Source organism: Vigna umbellata, chromosome 5, assembly GCF_029865625.1.
Source record: "Vigna umbellata cultivar VRB3 chromosome 5, Vumbellata_1.0, whole genome shotgun sequence".
NCBI classification, from domain to species: domain Eukaryota; kingdom Viridiplantae; phylum Streptophyta; class Magnoliopsida; order Fabales; family Fabaceae; genus Vigna; species Vigna umbellata.
The window spans coordinates 48,760,030-48,778,998 of NC_142169.1; the positions used below are offsets into that span (position 1 = coordinate 48,760,030).

Here is an 18,969-nt window from a genome sequence, read left to right on the forward strand (position 1 = left end):
ACAAACCCTAGGACGTCCTAAAGCTTATATACTATTCTAAAATTATAGAAAATTTAGGCCCAAGCCCATAAGTGTGCCGCTCAGCGGTAAGTGCGTGAGTTGGTTTCTTCCCCTCAGCGGCCATTTTGCCCCTCAGCGGATCCCCCGTGAGCTTCTGAGTGTCGCTCAGCGGTAAACTGCTGCTGAGCGGCAGTTGCGGCTTCTCCTTTTGCACTTTTTGATATCTTTTCTGATTTCATCTCTCTCCTTCTTCACTTCTTTCACCAAATTCACCTTAAAACCTGCACAAAAACACTGAAATCAAGCATAAACCTGTCCAGCTCTCTTATTTATGAAAATATGAATAAAAGCATGATTTCAAGCTAGTTTCTAAGTATTAAAGGTTGCTTTTAGTATCAATTTCAAGCATGAAAATAACAGTTTTTCAACTGTTATCAACTACATTGATTCCCAACAACAATACAAGGTTTAGTTCACCATATTCATGGTGAAACTAGATGAATAATAATGAAAGAATGAAAGAGATAGAAAAACCCTAGAAAGAGAAGAGGAGAGCCGTCACCATCTCCCAATTTACCCCCAAGGGGTGAAAAGTGTGATTCTGCTTCCTCCCAGCCAAAGATACAAACCCTAAGACATCTAGGTCTTTAAATAGGACATAAAAATAATAGAAAACAGGTCCAGGTCCAAACAAATCATAAAATCGCAGAAAACTGGCCCAAAACTCGTCTGGTTGACTTTTTCCGTATTCTAGTTGACTTGTTGACTTTTCTGGTTGACTGGTTGACTTTTCTGGTTTCTGGTTGACTTTTCTGGTTTCTGGTTGACTTTTCAGCATTCCAATCATTCGGTAGTTCAATTCTTCTTTCAAATCATTCAATTAGCCTACAAAATCAAGAGAATCTTGCACAAAACCATTAAATTCACTTTTAACTCTCTTATTCACAAAACTAAAGCAAAAATATGAGTTCAAGCTAGTTTCTAAGTCTTAAAGGTTGCTTTTGGTATCAATTTTAAGCATAAAAATAACGGTTTTTCAACCGTATCACCCTTCTCCATGTGCACTCTCATAATTTAAATCCATGTGGCATTTTCTTTTGACCTCCAAATGTCCGAAATATTATCCAACAATTTCCCTACAATTAATAATGCAAATAATTAGCTCAAATAATTCAAATTAATTAAAATAAGAATTTTTGGTCAAATTAAGCACAATTAGCAAAAACGGAAAAATACCGGTCATTTAAGCACAATTCCCTAATTAAATCTGGTACAATAAACTAAGTGAAATCAATAAAATATTGACTCATCACATAAAAACAAGGTTACTAATATTTGAAGAATAACCTTGTGGAACCTTCACACTTCTTAAACAGTTACAAAAACTATGTTTTTCTTTTTTAGAAAGTGTGTGACGTGTTGGAGGCAGATAGGTGTGTCTTCCTATTATCTGTGGATGTAACTCAGATCAGATTCCCATGTCAGCCAAATCTTGTCGTGCTTTTATTCCGTCTTTGCTCTTCCCTTTGACGTTTAATAAAGTTCTGATGACACATCACCTTAGCAGGTGCACCATCATTACCTTCATCAGTAGTGTTTCTGTCATATTTCTTTTTAAAACGGGATAAACCACATGTTGGACAATACTTTAGCGAAGCAAACTCCTTTATGTACAAAACACAATCGTTAGGACAAGCATGTATCTTTTGATATTCAAGACCCATTGGACATAAAAAAAATTTTGCCTCGTAATTACGATTAGGTAGAGTATTATTTTCTGGAAGCTTCACCTTCAACAACTCCAACAACTCGGTGAAACTTTTATCGGTCCATCCATTCCTTGCTTTTAAACTAAAAAAATTTAAAGTTGCAGACAGACGTGTAAAGTTCGAGCATCCGGAGAACAACAGTTGCTCTGAATCATTTATAAGAGAATCATACAAATTAGCTCTTCCAAAATTATCTGCACCGACATCACGTATCATGTCCTCTAAATGATCACTCATCCATTCTTCCACATAATCCATTCCTCGTGACGTGGTAGAGTGGTCCAATACTTCTCCATGCCAAGTCCAAATGGTATAAGTCCTCATGATGCCGAACATGAATAGATGGTCACGCACATTGCCTAAGTCTTGCCGTATTTGATTAAGACAACACACACAAGGACAAAAATATGTCCCGTTCACAGACTTAGCATTTTGTTCAACGTATTGCAAGAACTCCGAAACACCCTTATCATATTCTTCACTGATGTGATGTTCATTCATCCAGCTTCGATCCATTCTATGTTCGTAAAATCATCAGTTTAAGTTTTTAACTCTCACAAGGTTAGGCCCTACCCATTCAAAAAAATTAATTTTCATAATTGGCTAAGACACTTGCAAAGAAGTCTACATCATAAATTTGATAAGATTTCGGCAGCATTTCGCATTGGTCTCCGAAATACATGAAATAAGAGTAGTCAACGATGACCACAATCAAATATGCATCCAGAGAATAACACAAATATTGAACCGAAATTTTATCAATCTTATCCATAGACTCCAACTTACATGTTATTGCAAATTATGAAAATTAATTTTCTCAAACTATCCAATCGAACAATTCAAAATTTAACACAAACGATTAAAAGATTAATCGTTTGTGTTAAATTTCAAACGGGAACTAAGGGTCACTCAATGATTTGATACTTATAGTCTAACATACAATTATAATAACACAACTAATACATGCATATTCAAAAGCCAATAACACATGGACCTTAAAGTCATAAACATGCATACACAAAACCCAATAACATGCGTACAAAAAAATTATCAACGAAGAAGCTAACCTGAAGAGCATATTCCAAATGAAATGGAGGGAAATGGAAGAGTGCACGACCTAAAACGTAGGCCAAAAACAGTCAAAAACGTCGCCAAAGAAAACGCAAGAAACTGCACCAAAACACACAGAAAACGATTTTTAATCGGTTCAAATCAAAGATATTTCATCACAGAACAATTTAATCGGATTAAAAGTTAATTTAAGCGGTCCAAAACAGAGAAAACGCACCTGGAAATGCATTGCCGCAGAGTGAAATCACGGGGAAGACGATGAACAGTGAGCGTAACTCCTAGCGGGTTCGCGTTTTAGTATAAATGGCACTAGACGTCCGGTACTGGAAGGCCCCGACGTCTATAATATTATAGACGTCGGGGCAATAACTAATATGACATGTTTTGGATTTAAATATTGATATTCGCGGGGGGTTTTAAACGTAAGTTAGAGGGGCCCCGACGTGTATAATATTTTAAACGTCGGGGCCCCTCCACAATGGACGATTAAGAGGCTGAACACAATTAACTCTTCAACTACCCTATCAGCAACTTAAACGTCCGTTGTGGGGGGGGGGGGGCGGACGTCTATAATATTATACACGTCGGGGCCCCTCCAACGGACGTTTCAGAGGCTGAAGCAATTAACTCTTCAACTTCCCTGTTAGCCGCTTAAACGTCCGTTGTGGGGGGGACGTCTATCATATTATACATATCGGGGCCCCTCCAACGGACGTTTAAGAGGCTAAAGCAATTAATTCTTCAACTACCCTATCAGCAACTTAAACGTCCGTTGTGGGGAGGGTCGGACGTCTATAATATTATACACGTCGGGGCCCCTCCAACGAACGTTTAATAGGCTGAAGCAATTAACTCTTCAACTACCCTGTCAGCAAGTTAAACGTCCATTGTGGGGGGGGGGGGGTGATAGGCTGTCGTTGAGGCTATCAAATTAATACTACTTTTCAAGGTGATAATAGTTGAAAAACTGTTATTTTCATGCTTCAAGTTGATACTAAAAGCAACCTTTAATACTTAGAAACTAGCTTGAAATCATGCTTTTGGGTATATTTTTAGACATAAGAGAGCTGGACAGGCTTATGCTTGATTTCAATGTTTTATGCAGGTTTTAAGGTGAATTTGGTGAAAGAAGTGAAGAAGGATAGAGATGGAATCAGAAAAGACATAAAAAAGTGCAAAAGGAGAAGCCGTAATTACCGCTCAGCGGCAGTTTACCGCTGAGCGGCACTCAGAAACCCCCGTTGGCTCCGTTGAGGGGTGAAAAGGCCGCTGAGGGGAGGAAAACAACTCACGCACTTACTGCTGAGCGATAGTTTACTGCTGACCGGCATTATTTTGGGCTTGGGCCTAATTTTCTGTATATTTTAGAATAGTATATAAGCTTTAGGACGTCCTAGGGTTTGTATCTTTGGTGGAGACGAAGCAAACACTCTCTTTTCCACCCCTTGAAGGAAGATCTTGGATGCTCAGGCTACCTCCTCATCTTTCTAGGGTTCTATCTTTCTTTCATTCATTATTGTTCATCTAGTTTCACCATGAATATGGTGAACTAAACCTTGTATTGTTGTTGGGGAATCAATGCAGTCTTGTGAAACTCTCATATATGGAATTTGTGTTTTAAAGTCTTATATTAAGATATATGCTTTCTTTCATCTTTAGCTAAGGTTTTTCCTCTTTGCTTAATGCTTGCTTTATTTAACTCATTCATTGCCATGATTATTGATTTTGTCGATATGGGAACGTACGGGGAAATCTAGATCCGGGGAATTTCTCCCAATAGCATATTGGTTGCCTTTAAGCTCCTGCACTTCAGAACTAATTACTAGGAATGCTAGGAATTGTATGAACTCGTAATTAAGGATAGGCCTTGTTGCAAGGTGATTTAGAGAGTGACATTAACATTGATGAAAAGAATGATGAATTCCTAAAAGTATATGAGAGTGGATAAGATGAAATTGATAACCCCAACAACATACTCATCCATCTAATTCATTAAAGTGTTTGCTTTCCTCTTTTCCATTGATCAAATTCATGCATACATGTTTAATTATTGTCTTTCGCATTTAAACCGACAATCAATTTTTCACAAGTCTTAAATAATCAATAAATCATATAGCTAACTAGGCCGTGAGTCTTTTGGGAAAACGATACTTGGTCTTACCTAGTTTTATTACTTGATACGATTCGGTCACACTTGCCGATTGTTAAATAAGTTTGTGGCGCCGTTTTTCGGTGTTCATAAATTTTTCATCAAGTTTTTGGCGCCGTTGTCGTGGACTCGTGGTTAAACTAGTTCATTTGTGTGATTATTGATTATCTTTGACTTGAATTTTGAATTTTGAATTTCTGTTTTTATTTTTTTCTGTTTTTATTTTTATTTTATTTTATTTTATTTTATTTTTATTTTATTTTATTTTATTTTATTTTATTTTTATTTTATTTTATTTTTATTTTCTGTTTTTATTTTTTTTTATCTCTGAATCTTATATCTTCTCTTATATCTTTTTGTGCTAACCAACTCTTCTAGGGATTTGTTTGTTTGTGTATGCAGGAAGCAATCCGAACTAGGAGCAAGAAAACTGCAGAACCTCTTCTTGAAGGTTTAGACGAGAGTAGACGGAGGAGAAGAATCCGTACATCTAGAGAACTTTTTCCTTCTCCGGAAACTCTGTTACAACCATCACCACAAGGTTCTGACCATAGCACTGAAAATATGGAGAATAATAATGCCAGAAGAACTCTTGCAGATTACACTAATATAGCTGGACCTCAGCATTTCAATAGCATAGCAAGACCAAGTGTCAATGTAGCCAACATGGAGGTGAAGCCAACATTAATCCAACTGGTGAAGAGTAATCAATTTAATGGGTTGTCTCACGAAAGCCCATATGAGCACCTCACAACTTTTAATGAGATCTACAATACGGTGAAAATAAATGGGGTGTCGGACGAAGCAATCAAACTTAGCCTGTTTCCATTACCATTAGGAGGCAACGCTAAGCTTTGGTTAAATTTTTTTCCAGAAGGATGCTTTACAGAGTGGGAAGCAGTGGTGACCAAGTTCCTAAACAAATACTTTCCACAATCAAAGGTGAATAAAGGAAAGCAAGAGATTTCATCATTCAGGCAAGGCATGGAGGAATCACTGGGGCATGCATGGGACAGATATAAAAGCTTATTAAGAAAGACACCCACGCATGGTTTTGACGAAGTGGAAGTAGTCCTGATCTTCCTTGGAGGTCTTGGTTCATAAACCAAGATGATGTTTGACGCCTCAGTAGGAGGAAATATCAAATGGAAAACTCCAGAGGAAGCTATAGAAATCATTGATAATATGGCTACTAGTGATAATGAACAGAACAGTGAAAGAGGAGCTCCTATTCAACAAAAAGGAGTTTTGCAGTTACAAACCCATGATGCCTTGCTAGCACAGAACAAGATACTAACTCAACAACTAGAGACTCTTACAAAAACACTTGCACAACTGCCAAAAGAGTTAAAGACTGTTGCACAGGTTCAATCACAGTTGTGTGAATTATGTGGAGGTGACCATATCAATGGTCAATGCGCTTGTGAACAAATGCAAGATGTTGTGATTGTGATTATGATTCTAAGCAGGATATTATATGTGGAATGTGAATGAGCTTATATGTGTGGTTTTGAGCTCCAGAGTTGTTATTGTTGAATGGTCACCTCCACATAATTCACACAACTGTGATTGAGCCTGTGCAACAGTCTTTAACTCTTTTGGCAGTTGTGCAAGTGTTTTTGTAAGAGTCTCCAGTTGTTGAGTTAGTATCTTGTTCTGTGCTAGCAAGGCGTCATGGGTTTGTAACTGTAGAACTCCTTTTTGTTGTATAGGAGCTCCTCTTTCACTGTGGAGCTCATTGTCACTAGTAGCCATATTGTCAATGATTTCTGTAGCTTCCTCTCGGGTTTTCCATTTGATATTTCCTCCTGCTGAGGCGTCAAGCATCATCTTGGTTTGTGAACCAAGACCTCCAAGGAAGATTAGGACTACTTCCACTTCATCAAATCCATGCGTAGGAGTCTTTCTTAATAAGCTTTTATATCTTTCCCATGCATGCCCTAGTGATTCCTCCATGCCTTGCCTGAATGATGAAATCTCTTTCTTTCCTTTATTTACTTTTGATTGTGGAAAGTATTTGTTTAGGAACTTGGTCACCACTACTTCCCATTTTGTAAAGCTTTCTACTGGAAAAGAATTTAACCAAAGCTTAGTGTTGCCTCCTAGTGAGAATGGAAACAAGCTAAGTTTGATTGCTTCGTCCGGCATCCCATTTATTTTCACCGTGTTGCATATCTCATTAAAAGTTGTGAGGTGCTCATATGGGCTTTCGTGAGACAACCCATTAAATTGATTACTCTTCACCAGTTGAATTAATGCTGGTTTCACCTCCATGTTGGCTGCATTGACCCTCGGTCTTGCTATGCTATTAAAATGTTGAGGTCCAGCTATATTTGTGTAATCTGCAAGAGTTCTTCTGACATTATTATTCTCCAGATTCTCAGTGCTATGGTTAGAACCTTGTGGTGATGGTTGTAACAGAGTTTCCGAAGGAGGAAAAAGTTCTCTAGATGTATGGATTCTTCTCCTCCGTCTACTCTTGTCTAAACCTTCAAGAAGAGGTTCTGCAGTTTTCTTGCTCCTAGTTCGGATTGCCTCCTGCATACACAAGAAAACAAATCCCTAGAAAAATTGGTTAGCACAAAAAGATATAAAAGAAGTTATAAGATTAGAGATAAGAAGATAAAATAAAAACAGAAAATAAAAACAGAAAAATAAAATAAAATAAAATAAAATAAATAAAATAAAAACAGAAATTCAAAATTCAAAATTCAAGTCAAAGATAATCAATAATCACACAAATGAACTAGTTAAACCACGAGTCCCTGGCAACGGCGCCAAAAACTTGATGACAAATTTATGAACACTGAAAAATGGCGCCACAAACTTGTTTAACAATCGGCAAGTGTGACCGAATCGTATCAAGTAATAAACTTGGTAGGACCAAGTATCGTTCTCCCAAAGGACTCACGGCCTAGTTTAGCTATATGATTTGTTGATTATTTAAGACTTAAGAACAAATTGATTGTAGGGTTTAAATGCAAAAGACAATAATTAAATATGTATGCATGAATTTGATCAATGGAGAAAAACAGAATACAAACACTTCAATGAATTAGATGAATGAGTATGTTGTTGGGGTTATCAATTTAATCTTATCCATTCTCATATACTTTTAGGAATTCATCATTCTTTTCATTAATGTTAATGCCACTCTCTAAATCACCTTGCAAGAAGGCCTATCCTTAATTATGAGTTCATACAATTCCTAGCATTCCTAGTAATTAGTTCTAAAGTGAAGGAGCTTAAAGGCAACCAATATGCTATTGGGAGAAATTCCCCGGATCTAGATTTCCCCATACGTTCCCGTATCGACAAAATCAATAATCATGACAATGAATGAGTTAAACAAAGCAAGCAATAAGGAAAGAGGAAAAGCCCTAACTAAAGATGAAAGAAAGCATATATCTTAATATAAGACGTTAAAACAAATTCCATATATGAGAGTTTCACAAGACTACTTTGATTCCCCAACAACAATACAAGGTTTAGTTCACCATATTCATGGTGAAACTAGATGAACAATAATGAAAGAATGAAAGATAAAACCCTAGAAAGAGGAGGAGGTAGCCTGAGCATCCAAGATCTTCCTTCAAGGGGTGGAAAAGAGAGTGTTTGCTTCGTCTTAGCCAAAGATACAAACCCTAGGACGTCCTAAAGCTTATATACTATTCTAAAATTACAGAAAATTAGGCCCAAGCCCAAAATAGTGCCGCTGAGCGGTAAACTACCGCTCAGCGGTAAGTCGTGAGTTGTTTTTCTCCCCTCAGCGGCCTTTTCACCCCTCAGTAGAGCCAACGTGGGTTTCTGAGTGCCGCTCAGCGGTAAACTGCCGCTGAGCGGTACCTACGGCTTCTCCTTTTGCACTTTTTGATGTCTTTTCTGATTCCATCTCTATCCTTCTTAACTTCTTTCACCAAATTCATCTTCAAACCTGCACGAAAACACTGAAATCAAGCATAAACCTGTCCAGCTCTCTTATTTCTAAAAATATAACGAAAAGTATGATTTCAAGCTAGTTTCTAAGTGTTAAAGGCTGCTTTTAGTATCAATTTTAAGCATGAAAATAACAGTTTTTCAACTGTTATCACCCACCCAAGTGCTGTCAGAATTTGAATATATAAGACTTGTTTGTAGCAACTTGGTGTCCTTTTTCTTTACAACCCCCATCAGTTGAGGATTCAGTCTTCCTTGAGGTTGTCTCACTGGTTTAGCATCTTCCTCCAAAAGTATTCTATGCATGCAAAAAGAAGGGCTAATACCAGGAATATCTGCTAAAGTCCAGCCTATTGCTCTCTTATGGTCTCTGATAACCTGTAATAGTTGTTTTTCCCGCTCATCAGTAAGCAATGCAGATATAATAACAGGGAGTTTCCCATCCCTCTCAAGATAAGCATATTTCAAATGGGACGATAAAGGTTTCAACTCCAAAATGGGTGGCTACACCACAGATGGCAAACTTTTACTGCCTAAGGTAATCTCAACCACCTCAACATCACACTCGGACGCCACAGAGGTATCATCTACTAATACCGCGTCCTCAATATTACCTTCTTTATAGTTTCCTTTTTCGTCCAAAATTAGGCACGACATATTTGAAAAAGAAAAATTGTTTACAGCATCACTTGATAAATCAATACAAAACAAAGAATGATCTTTAATCTGGTGCTTCCCAACTTCCAACACGTTGAACCGCACCTTCTCGTCTCCTATCTCCATTGTCAATGATCCTGCATGCACATCTATCTTGGTTCGTGCTGTCATCATGAAAGGTCTTCCCAAGATAATAGTTGTTGGACTGATTCCTTCATCATCCTTCATGTCCAAGATATAGAAATCTGCAGGAAAAATTAACTTGTCTACTCAGACAAGGACGTCCTCAAGCACACCTGCAGGGTTAACTGTGCTACGGTTGGCCAGTTGAATGACCACACCAGTAGTCTTAAGAGGTCCCAAAGATAGAGAAGTAAACACTGATAAAGGCATTACATATATGGAAGCCCCTAAATCTAGCATGGCATTGTCAAACTTTGAATTTCCAATAACACATGGAACAGAAAACATACCTGGATCCTTGCATTTTCGCGATATTTCAATATGCTTCTTAATCAAGCTTGACACATTTCTTCCCAAATTCACAACCTCATTATCCCTAAAACGCCTTCTATTTGTGCAAATTTCTTTCAAAAACTTGGCGTATTTAGGAATTTTCTTAACAACATCTAGCAAGGGAATGTTGATCTCTACCTTTTTGAAAGTATTTAAGATCTCTTGGTCTAATTCCTCCATTTTTTTGTTTTTCGGTTTCAACCGATTTGGATATGGAGGAGGTGGAGAATAAGATCAAGAAGAATTTTTAGAAGAAGAGTTAGAGGATACTAACCTGGATTTATCAGTGGTAGTCTTAGGTGATGGTTCACTTGGTCCTCCATTGTCATCAATTTGTGCTCCTTCTTTCTCCTTATTTTCATCCTCTTGGGCTCCTTCAGGGCCTTCTACTTGCTTACCCGTTCTCAAAGTAATAGCACTTACATTTTGCGGGTTGATCACTGTTTGTGCAGGTAGTTTATTTGACTCCTTAGCCTCTAATTTTTCCACCCTCTGAGTCAACTCTATAATTGATTTCTTGATTTCTGAATTTTGCTCGAGTATTGTTTTCATGAAATCATGCATTGACATTTCAGGCTGAGATTGCTGCCTTTGTTGAGGTGGAACATAAGGTTGCCTGTTCTGCTGATATCTATTGGAGGACGAATCATGATAATTCTGGTATGGTCTATTTCCTCCAATCATGTTTGCAGCAAAAGCTTGAGATGGGTTTTCCACAGTGGTTTCCACCAACCTAGGACATTCATCAGTATAATGGTTAGTTGAAATGCAAATTCCACACTTCTTAGCAATTTGTGGAGTTGAGGTTTTAAACAAACTTGCAATCTCGTCGAGTTTGCTTTCTAGCTTATTCAATCTTTCATCTATCCTCTTTCCATCAACTGCACCATTATCAATTTCATGCACTCCCTTCAACAAAGTCATTGAATTTTCTCTTGTGCCATACTTTTGATTGTATATTGCCTTCCGTTCTATTAGATCTATACCATCTCTGGTGACCTATCTAAGAAAGATCCTCCGCTTGCAGCATCTGCCCATGACCTATCAGTAGAACTTAAGCCTTCATAAAAGCTTAGAATAAAATCTTCCATTTGAAGTTGAGGGCATGAAGAACATAGTTTCTCTGTCTTATATCTTGAATTTCTCTGCGGATAGCTGATAATCTGGATGCAGGAAAATACTTCTCAAGAAAGAGTCTTTCAATAGTTTCCCAATTTGTAATCCGTGCAGAGAGATAATACCACCAATCTTGAGCAGCTCCTTGAAGAGTAAATGGAAAAGCTCTAATTTTAAGGCTCTCTATTGTGATCCTGGGAGATCTAAAATTTTCACACAACATGTGAAATTGCCTCAAGTGCTTGTGTGGATTCTCCCTTGATAACCCATTGAACTTTGGTAAGGCATTTAACAGGTCAGGTCTCAACTCCCACTCCTCATTAGGGTATTCAATGTTACTTCGGATAGCTGTATTGTGGGAGGTGGCTAACTGTCTGATGGTTCTTTGTGCCATATTGTTTGGGTTAGGATCAGGTAAAGGATTGGATGGTATGTTTGTGACTGGAGATAATGAAGGTGGTATGGCTTCAGATGTAGGAAGTGTTCCCTCAATAGAACACCTAAATTTCAATCTTCTCCGCAACTTACGCAAATTCCTTTCAACTTCCGGGTTAATTTGATAAAATTCTCCTGGGTTAGCTCTGGTCATGCACTACGCAATCTGCTTGAAGTTGTTTCTTTGTTACTTCTTTTTTTTTCTTTTGTTCTTGCTTTAAATAAAGATTTCAAATAAGAGATAAGAGAGACTTGTTGGGTCCACTCCCAGGAAAGAGAGGTGCGTCACAACGGACAACTTAAGTACCAAGTCTTTCCTAGCCAGAGTGTATTCAAACTAGCCTCAAGTATTTCTCAAGAGAAATTCTTAATAAAAACAAGAAAAAAGTTTTTTTCTAAAACAAGAATGACTAAAGGCTACAAAATAACTCAAATTAAATTAAATGTATGTGCGTTAAATAAAAAAAATAAAAATAAAAATAAAAAATAAAAAATAAAAATAAAAAAAAAAATAAAAAAAGGTAAAAGTAAAAATAAAAGTAAAAATAAGAATCAAAATATTCAAAATACTAACCGTATTCCCCGACAACGACGCCAAATTTGATAGGCTGTCGTTGAGGCTATCAAATTAATACTACTTTTCAAGGCAACTTCAGTATTGCCAAGTAGTATTTAAGAAAGTAGATAGGGTTAATTTAACCCTGAGTCGTCTCCCAACGAACACGAAATTGCTTTCGAATATCTGACTCTTATGAATGTTATGCAATGCTTATGAATAAAAGTAATGTTTGGAGAATGTTTAAAGAACAAATAAGAAACTTAAAAATAGTTACGATGAAATAGGCTAATTCCACTGCTTTTCCAAGGTAGATTCGTCATCGGTTATTCAAGGATAATTGTTCAATTGATTATTGTTTTAAGTTTCAAATTAATTAAAGTACATTCTTAATTAATTTGAGGGCGATCATGCATTTAGCCAAAGTAAATTCTCAATCAAATGCAAAACCTTTCTAGATTATTCACAATAAATTTAACCAAAGTACATTCTCAATCAAATTCTATTGTGTTTAATCATGTCTATTCTTAAATCTCCTAACCAAGTTAAAAGTTAATCAATCAAAGTAAATTCTCAATTGATTATAGTTGAAATTATTACTACCAACCAAAGTAAATTCTCAATTGATAGTAAAAACCATTTAATCATATGAAAGTTTCTAAATTAAATCAAAGTAGATTCTCAATTAAACCTAGAAACCCTAGAACTCATATAATCAATATGCATGTAGATTCAAACACATTATGATGCAAAAATCTTTGCTTTTAATTTGATAGAGAGATGAAAGACATAGAGAGAGAACAACTTAAATCAATAATCAAAATAAACAATTGCATTAACTCAATCTAACCTCAGAATCCATAATGGAATTACAGCAGAATTAGCCCTAGATGCTTAGCTCTCCATCAATGGAGTTGAATACTAGATGAAAGAAAAGTGAGAGAGTATGAGAGAATGAATCCCCTAAGTGAAGTCCTCTGGGTCTCTTTAAATAGGTTTGATTGGGCTTGGACTCTGAATATTCAGTTGATAGAATCTTTTATATCTTCCAAATAACTAAAAGATTTAAATAATTATAGCATTATTTGGAAGATATTTTCTGTTGATATTCCCAATTTAAATTAATTCAATAACTGAATTTTATTTTTTTATCTTTTCTGACTTTCTAAAATTACACAAATGCCCTGAAATTTTCTCTATCTACACTTTAGCCCTTTTTGAATTTCCCAAAATTGCAACTGAACCCCTTAGTTGACCAGAATCAATTCTGTTTGACCAATTTTTCACAGTCAATGGGAGACTGACACGTGTCAGCCCCTTTCCCACCCAAAATTAGGGTTTCAGATTGGGGGAAAGGGAGCTCCTGTGCCTCTTCCTGCGTTTCCGCCACTGTGGTTTTTCTGAGTTTGTTGTTTGCAGGTGCGTGTCGATGGTGGGGAGGAGTGGTTTCACGGTTGATGGCGAGGAAGATGAAGATCGTGGCGGCCTGATGAAGAACTCGCGATGAAAGAGGGGGAGTGCGCGGTGACTTCACGGCGGAATGGAGATGGAGGTGTTGAACGTTGATGGAGGCGCGATTGGGTTCCGAGAATGGAGAAGCTGAAGATGGTCGAGATGTGAAACCGTGGTGGTGATGGCGAGACCGAGGCGGTGCTGTGGAGATGGTGGCACGGCAGTGACGGCAACTGTTGATGGTTGCGTCAATGGTGCGCGAGAAGCGTGGCGTCGCGGCGGCCATGGATGTCGCGCTTTGGTGTTGGCGACGTGACGAGGAAGATGGTGGCCTGAAGATTGTCCGGTCATGGCAGCGGCGTGATGGTGATGATTTCAGAGGAGGAGAGGCGCTGTGGTGGCGGGAGTGGTGATCGCGGCAACGGCGCGGCGGCTTCGAACTCTTGCGTGAAGGAGAGAGTACTCTCGTGGTGGTGCTGCTGGCGGCGCTTGGTTGCGGCAAGATGGTGACCGATGGCGGTTGTGTGTGACGGCTCGACGGCCCTGAGGTTGGCGGCGGAGCGGCGCGGCGGCAGTTGACGATGGTACGGCAGAAGCGGAACGGCGACTTACGGCATTGGCGGCTAGGGTTTCTTTGGAGAAGGTGGAAGATGATGCTCATGGGTTAGGGCTGACGTGGCGGCACATGGTTGGCTAAATTTGTGGGGGGGAGGATTTGGACACGTGGCATGATCTGGTGGAGTCTAGCTTAGGAGGGGTATGGGTAGGGAAATTTAGGAGGTGTATTTAGAATAGGGTTACTGTTTGGCTTAGTATTGGGCCTGTTTAAGAGAAGAGGAGTGTATGTAAGAAAATTGGGAGGTGCAAGGGTAAAAGTTGCCTGTTTGGCCCATCTGTACATTATTTTCCAAATAAAATCTGATTTTGGGCCTTTAATTGCCATTTGGACCAACAGAACTTATAATTTTAGCTGCACAAATAAACATTAGAACATCCAAGAATAATTTATGCGCTAAAACTCACTTTTTACGTCTCTTTATTTCCCAAACCCAACAATTCCAATCATCACAAATTCACTTAAAATCAACCATTTAAACACAATTATCTCATCAAAATTTTAATTTTCAAACATAAATGTGGGCATAAATATGCACTCATCACAAGTCCAATTTAATTAGCTGGCTGGTATGCATGGTTTAGGATTGTTCGGTTTACTATTTTCATTCACTTTAATGCTTTTCAATTATGTTCGGTTGTGTTTAATTTTCAGTTTTAACTTAGTTCATTTCTAATCAAAAAACACTTTCAAACCCCCCCACTATGTATTTGGCCTAAGTCTCGAACCAATTTTGGTCCTTGAGAGACGACCTAGGAGTCATTTCCTAGCACTATACTACATTTTTAATGCACATCAAATTTGATGGGTCGCGACAGCCGCATCAAATTTTGGCGTCGCTGCCGGGGACCAACGGTTCGGTCTTAGGTCTTTTTGTTGTGTTAGTGTGCATTGTGTTTTGTCTTGTGTTGTGAGTGTTTTGTGTTGAGTTTTAGGATGTTTAGTTAGTCTTGTTTAGGTTTACTTCTTTTAGTATTTTTTTTTTGTGTGTTTAGGTTTTTATCATTTTGGTATTTTATGCATTTAGTTGTTGTTTCTGGAAATTTCAAAATCTGTAAATAGTGGTTTTCCTCCATGTTATGCTTTTGTATGTTTGGTATAATCCTTGCTTGAAGTGGAAGTCCAGGTCTGAGACAGGTTTTGCACTAGAATAGAGGAGATGACGGATTCTCAAGACTGGACATATAAGCTAATCAAGAGGCTTCCCAAGTTCCATGGGTTAGCACATGAAGATCCACACAGGCACCTCAAGGAGTTTTGTTGGGTGTGCTCATCCATAAGGCCTGCTGGTGTTTCAGAGGAGGCAGTATTGATGAGAGTGTTTCCAATGTCCCTTCAAGGGGCAACAAGAGACTGGTTCCTATACCAATATCCTTTTGATAGTTGGCAGGAAACACAACAGAGATTCCTCAACAAGTTCTTTCCAGCAGCAAAGGTAGTCAACATTAGGAGGGAGATCACTGCCATTGAGCAGTTTCAAGAAGAAAGCCTGGCAGAGTATTGGGAGAGGTTTAACAGGCTCTGCACAGCCTGTCCAAACCACCAAATTTCAGAGCATTTGCTCTTGATTTACTATTATGAAGGGCTCCTGGACAATGAAAGGATATTTGTGGATGCAGCTGCTGGTGGATCTTTGATGGATAGAACTCCAACAGAGGCAAAGAAGTTGCTCTGCAGGCTGGCTGGTGAAAATCCAATTGAGGTAGCAAAGGAAGAACCTGAGAAGGTTTACTCTAAACTTGAAATCCCTATTCATGTATTTGAGGTTCAAGTAAATTTTAATGCTTTTGAATTGGTAAAACTTGAACCCATAAAGCCTGTTCTGGATTCTGATATTGATGTTCCTATGCACACTCATGTTTTGGATTCATTATTCCCTATAGAGCACATTGACATACCTGATGTTCACTATCCTTGAACTGATCTTGTTTTATATGATAGCCTTGAGGATCCAACTGATGACTTTGAGATTGGTAAGAAACTTTTCAATGAGCAAAAACGAGTTTATTCTGAACCTAAGATTCCAATCACTTTACCTGATTTGCCTATACATTCAAATGCCTGTCATTTGATGCACACTGCTTCTATAGGGTTTATGACTGATACTGATACAAATTTGATTGACCATTCTAAAATTTTTGATTCAGTATCAGCCATTGAACCCATTGGTATAAATGTTGTGTTGAATGAACATGATTGTCGTGATGAAATTTTGAATGATAATAGCCTTGAATTGACCTTTGATTCTGCTAATGATGCACACGTCAATATTGATTTTGAGATAGAAACTGTGAAATCTGATAACTTTATAGAGTTAGGACTAAACTTTGATCTAACACAGTTTTCTGAGAATTTTGAATGTGATTGTGAATCTGGTTCTTGCTCCATTTGTACTGAAATTGATTATGTGTTACAGCCAGATTCTAAGCTTATAACAGATAATATTAATTGTGAGTTTGATGACCAGACTATAGAGTTAAAGGAGAATACAGGTGCTGTCATTAAGGAATTTATGATTGATGAAGGAAAGTATACTGCTACTTCTTTGAGCGAGCCAGAGGTATCTATTCCGATGTCACACACTCAACAACTGCCAGTGGAAGGAGAGTTACTAATGCAACAGTTTGCTTGGAGAAGAAAGAAGAAACATCTTGCTTTGGATGATAGGGCAGTACTGATGAAGCAGTTCCTCCTCAAAACTTCTTTGCTGAATCCTGTGGTGGAAAACATCTCCCTACTTGTCCAAATTTGGCAACTTCCACCTTGACCTACGAGAGTTTTCTTTTTCCTTCTCCCTCTTTCCCTACTTTTATTGAACTATTCCATGATTTGTTCACTGTTCTGATTTCTGATCTTATGCTTATGACACATTGAGGACACTATGTAGTTTAAGTGTGTTTTATTGGGGGAGATTCTGATTTTTCTTTGTTAGTTTTTGTTTTCTATGTTAAATTTTTTCTATTTTAGGTGTTTTTTTCTATTTTAGGTTGTTTTAGGTGGTCTCCCACACATAAGCCTTCCAGATGACACCCAGGCTTCGTGCCTCCGGCGCTCAAGCACCCCAAAAAGGGCGCCCGGGAAGTGAGCAACACTCTTCTGCACTCAAGCCTCCAAAAAGGGCACCCAAGCTTCGAGCATCGCTCCCTTCTGGTGCTTTTCCAGGCCTTTCTAAGCTGCATCTCCTTAGCACTTCATCCCTGCTTTCCATATTATCTTATTTTCAACCAAAACAAGGAGAATTAGTCATAAAACCATCCAATTCAACTTCAACTCTCTTATTCACACAAGTTAACAGAAAAACATGATTCCAAGCAAGTGTCTAAGCAGAAAAGGGTGCATTTAGTATCCAAATTACATCACAAATAACGATATTTTCAACCGTTATCAAAGATTCAAGAGATTGGATGAGAAAATGATGATGCTTCAAAGATCATTGATGAGTCGTTATTTCTTGAATTATATTTAGTTTATTGCACTTGAATAAACCAGGGAATTGTGTTTAATTGTTTGTTATTTCCCCGTTTTCCGAATTTTGCTTAATTTGGTCGGAAATTTGTAATTGTGCTAATTTGGGTTTTCTGAGCTGATTAAGTGCATTTTTGAAGTGCAGGAAAATTTCGGAAATACAATTTGGGACATCAGGAAGAATGCCAAATAAATTGAAGACTCTCCAGACAGACATTTTTGAATTAATTAAATTGTAATTCAGTAGTTTAGAATTTTTGTATCAACTCTTATATTTTGGGTCAATTTTTGGTAAATTAGATTAGACCCAAAAATTAGAAGTTAGTGAATTGGCACCCTAGGATTTTAGTGTGTGGACCCTACCCTAAAAAAGTGACACACGACCTTAAAGGGGGGAGCAGCCGCCACACATTTAAGCCCCACACGTTCTCGGTCTCGGCTTGTGTTCCTGGGGGCCTCTCTCGGTTTTGAGCTTTTGGGGGACTCACTCTCGGTCTCTCGTTTTATTTAAGGCTTGGTTTTGAACGTTTGAAAGGGATGCTGGGAGTGCTGTCTTTAGAAATGGATTGAGCACTATTTTGTCTTCTTGATTCCAAAGCTGTCTCGGTGATATTGTTTGGCATTGGTTCTTTATTTCTTTTTGATTACGTTTACCTTTAAGCACATGGCGTGGATTGATAGAAAGAGAATGAAGGGAGACATTGCTAGCTTGGAATGGGGAACGTAGTGTCCTGTCACGGCTTGGGAGATACACCCATTCCAACTTTTTATTAAAGCTTTTAATTGTATCTTTGCTGGAAGGGAGAAGAATGAAAGAGATTAGAATGTAGAGGTGGTAGGTAGGAGCTGGTTGCTGTGCTGGAAGAGACGTGTGGAAGAGAAGCTGTCACGTCCAAAGCTGTCACGGGAACATTTTAATTTGGAGAAATGAGAGCAGTTGCACGCATATTTGTTGGTGAGAGGGGAATGCTGCACGGAGATTTAGAAGCTGGAGGTGCCAGCGGTGCATATGGAGAGAAGAAACTTTATTTATTCAATTGCTTTGAAGAAATGGTGTGCTGAACGTGGAGAAGGAAGTAAGACAGGTGATTTGAAAGGAGTTGGTGGTGTGCACGGAGATTTAATTTTGGTAGAGTAGGTGTCACGTCCAAAAAGGGGAGCTCACGGACGTAATAAGTGCACGGAGTTGGAGAATGGTGTAACGGGTGGAAGCATTGCTTGATGGCACATG

General features: G+C 38.2%; 1 protein-coding gene across 1 annotated transcript; it reads left to right on the plus strand.

Annotated features, from left to right (window-relative positions):
* Positions 1 to 15,259: 15,259 nt before the first annotated feature.
* LOC148198514 (uncharacterized) lies at positions 15,260 to 17,040 on the plus strand. The gene is made up of 4 exons (XM_088115522.1): positions 15,260 to 15,999; positions 16,090 to 16,109; positions 16,209 to 16,439; positions 16,524 to 17,040. The coding sequence occupies exons 1-4, from the start codon at positions 15,433 to 15,435 to the stop codon at positions 17,038 to 17,040; spliced, it is 1,335 nt and encodes a 444-aa protein (XP_087971648.1). The 5' UTR covers positions 15,260 to 15,432.
* The last annotated feature ends 1,929 nt before the right edge of the window (positions 17,041 to 18,969 follow it).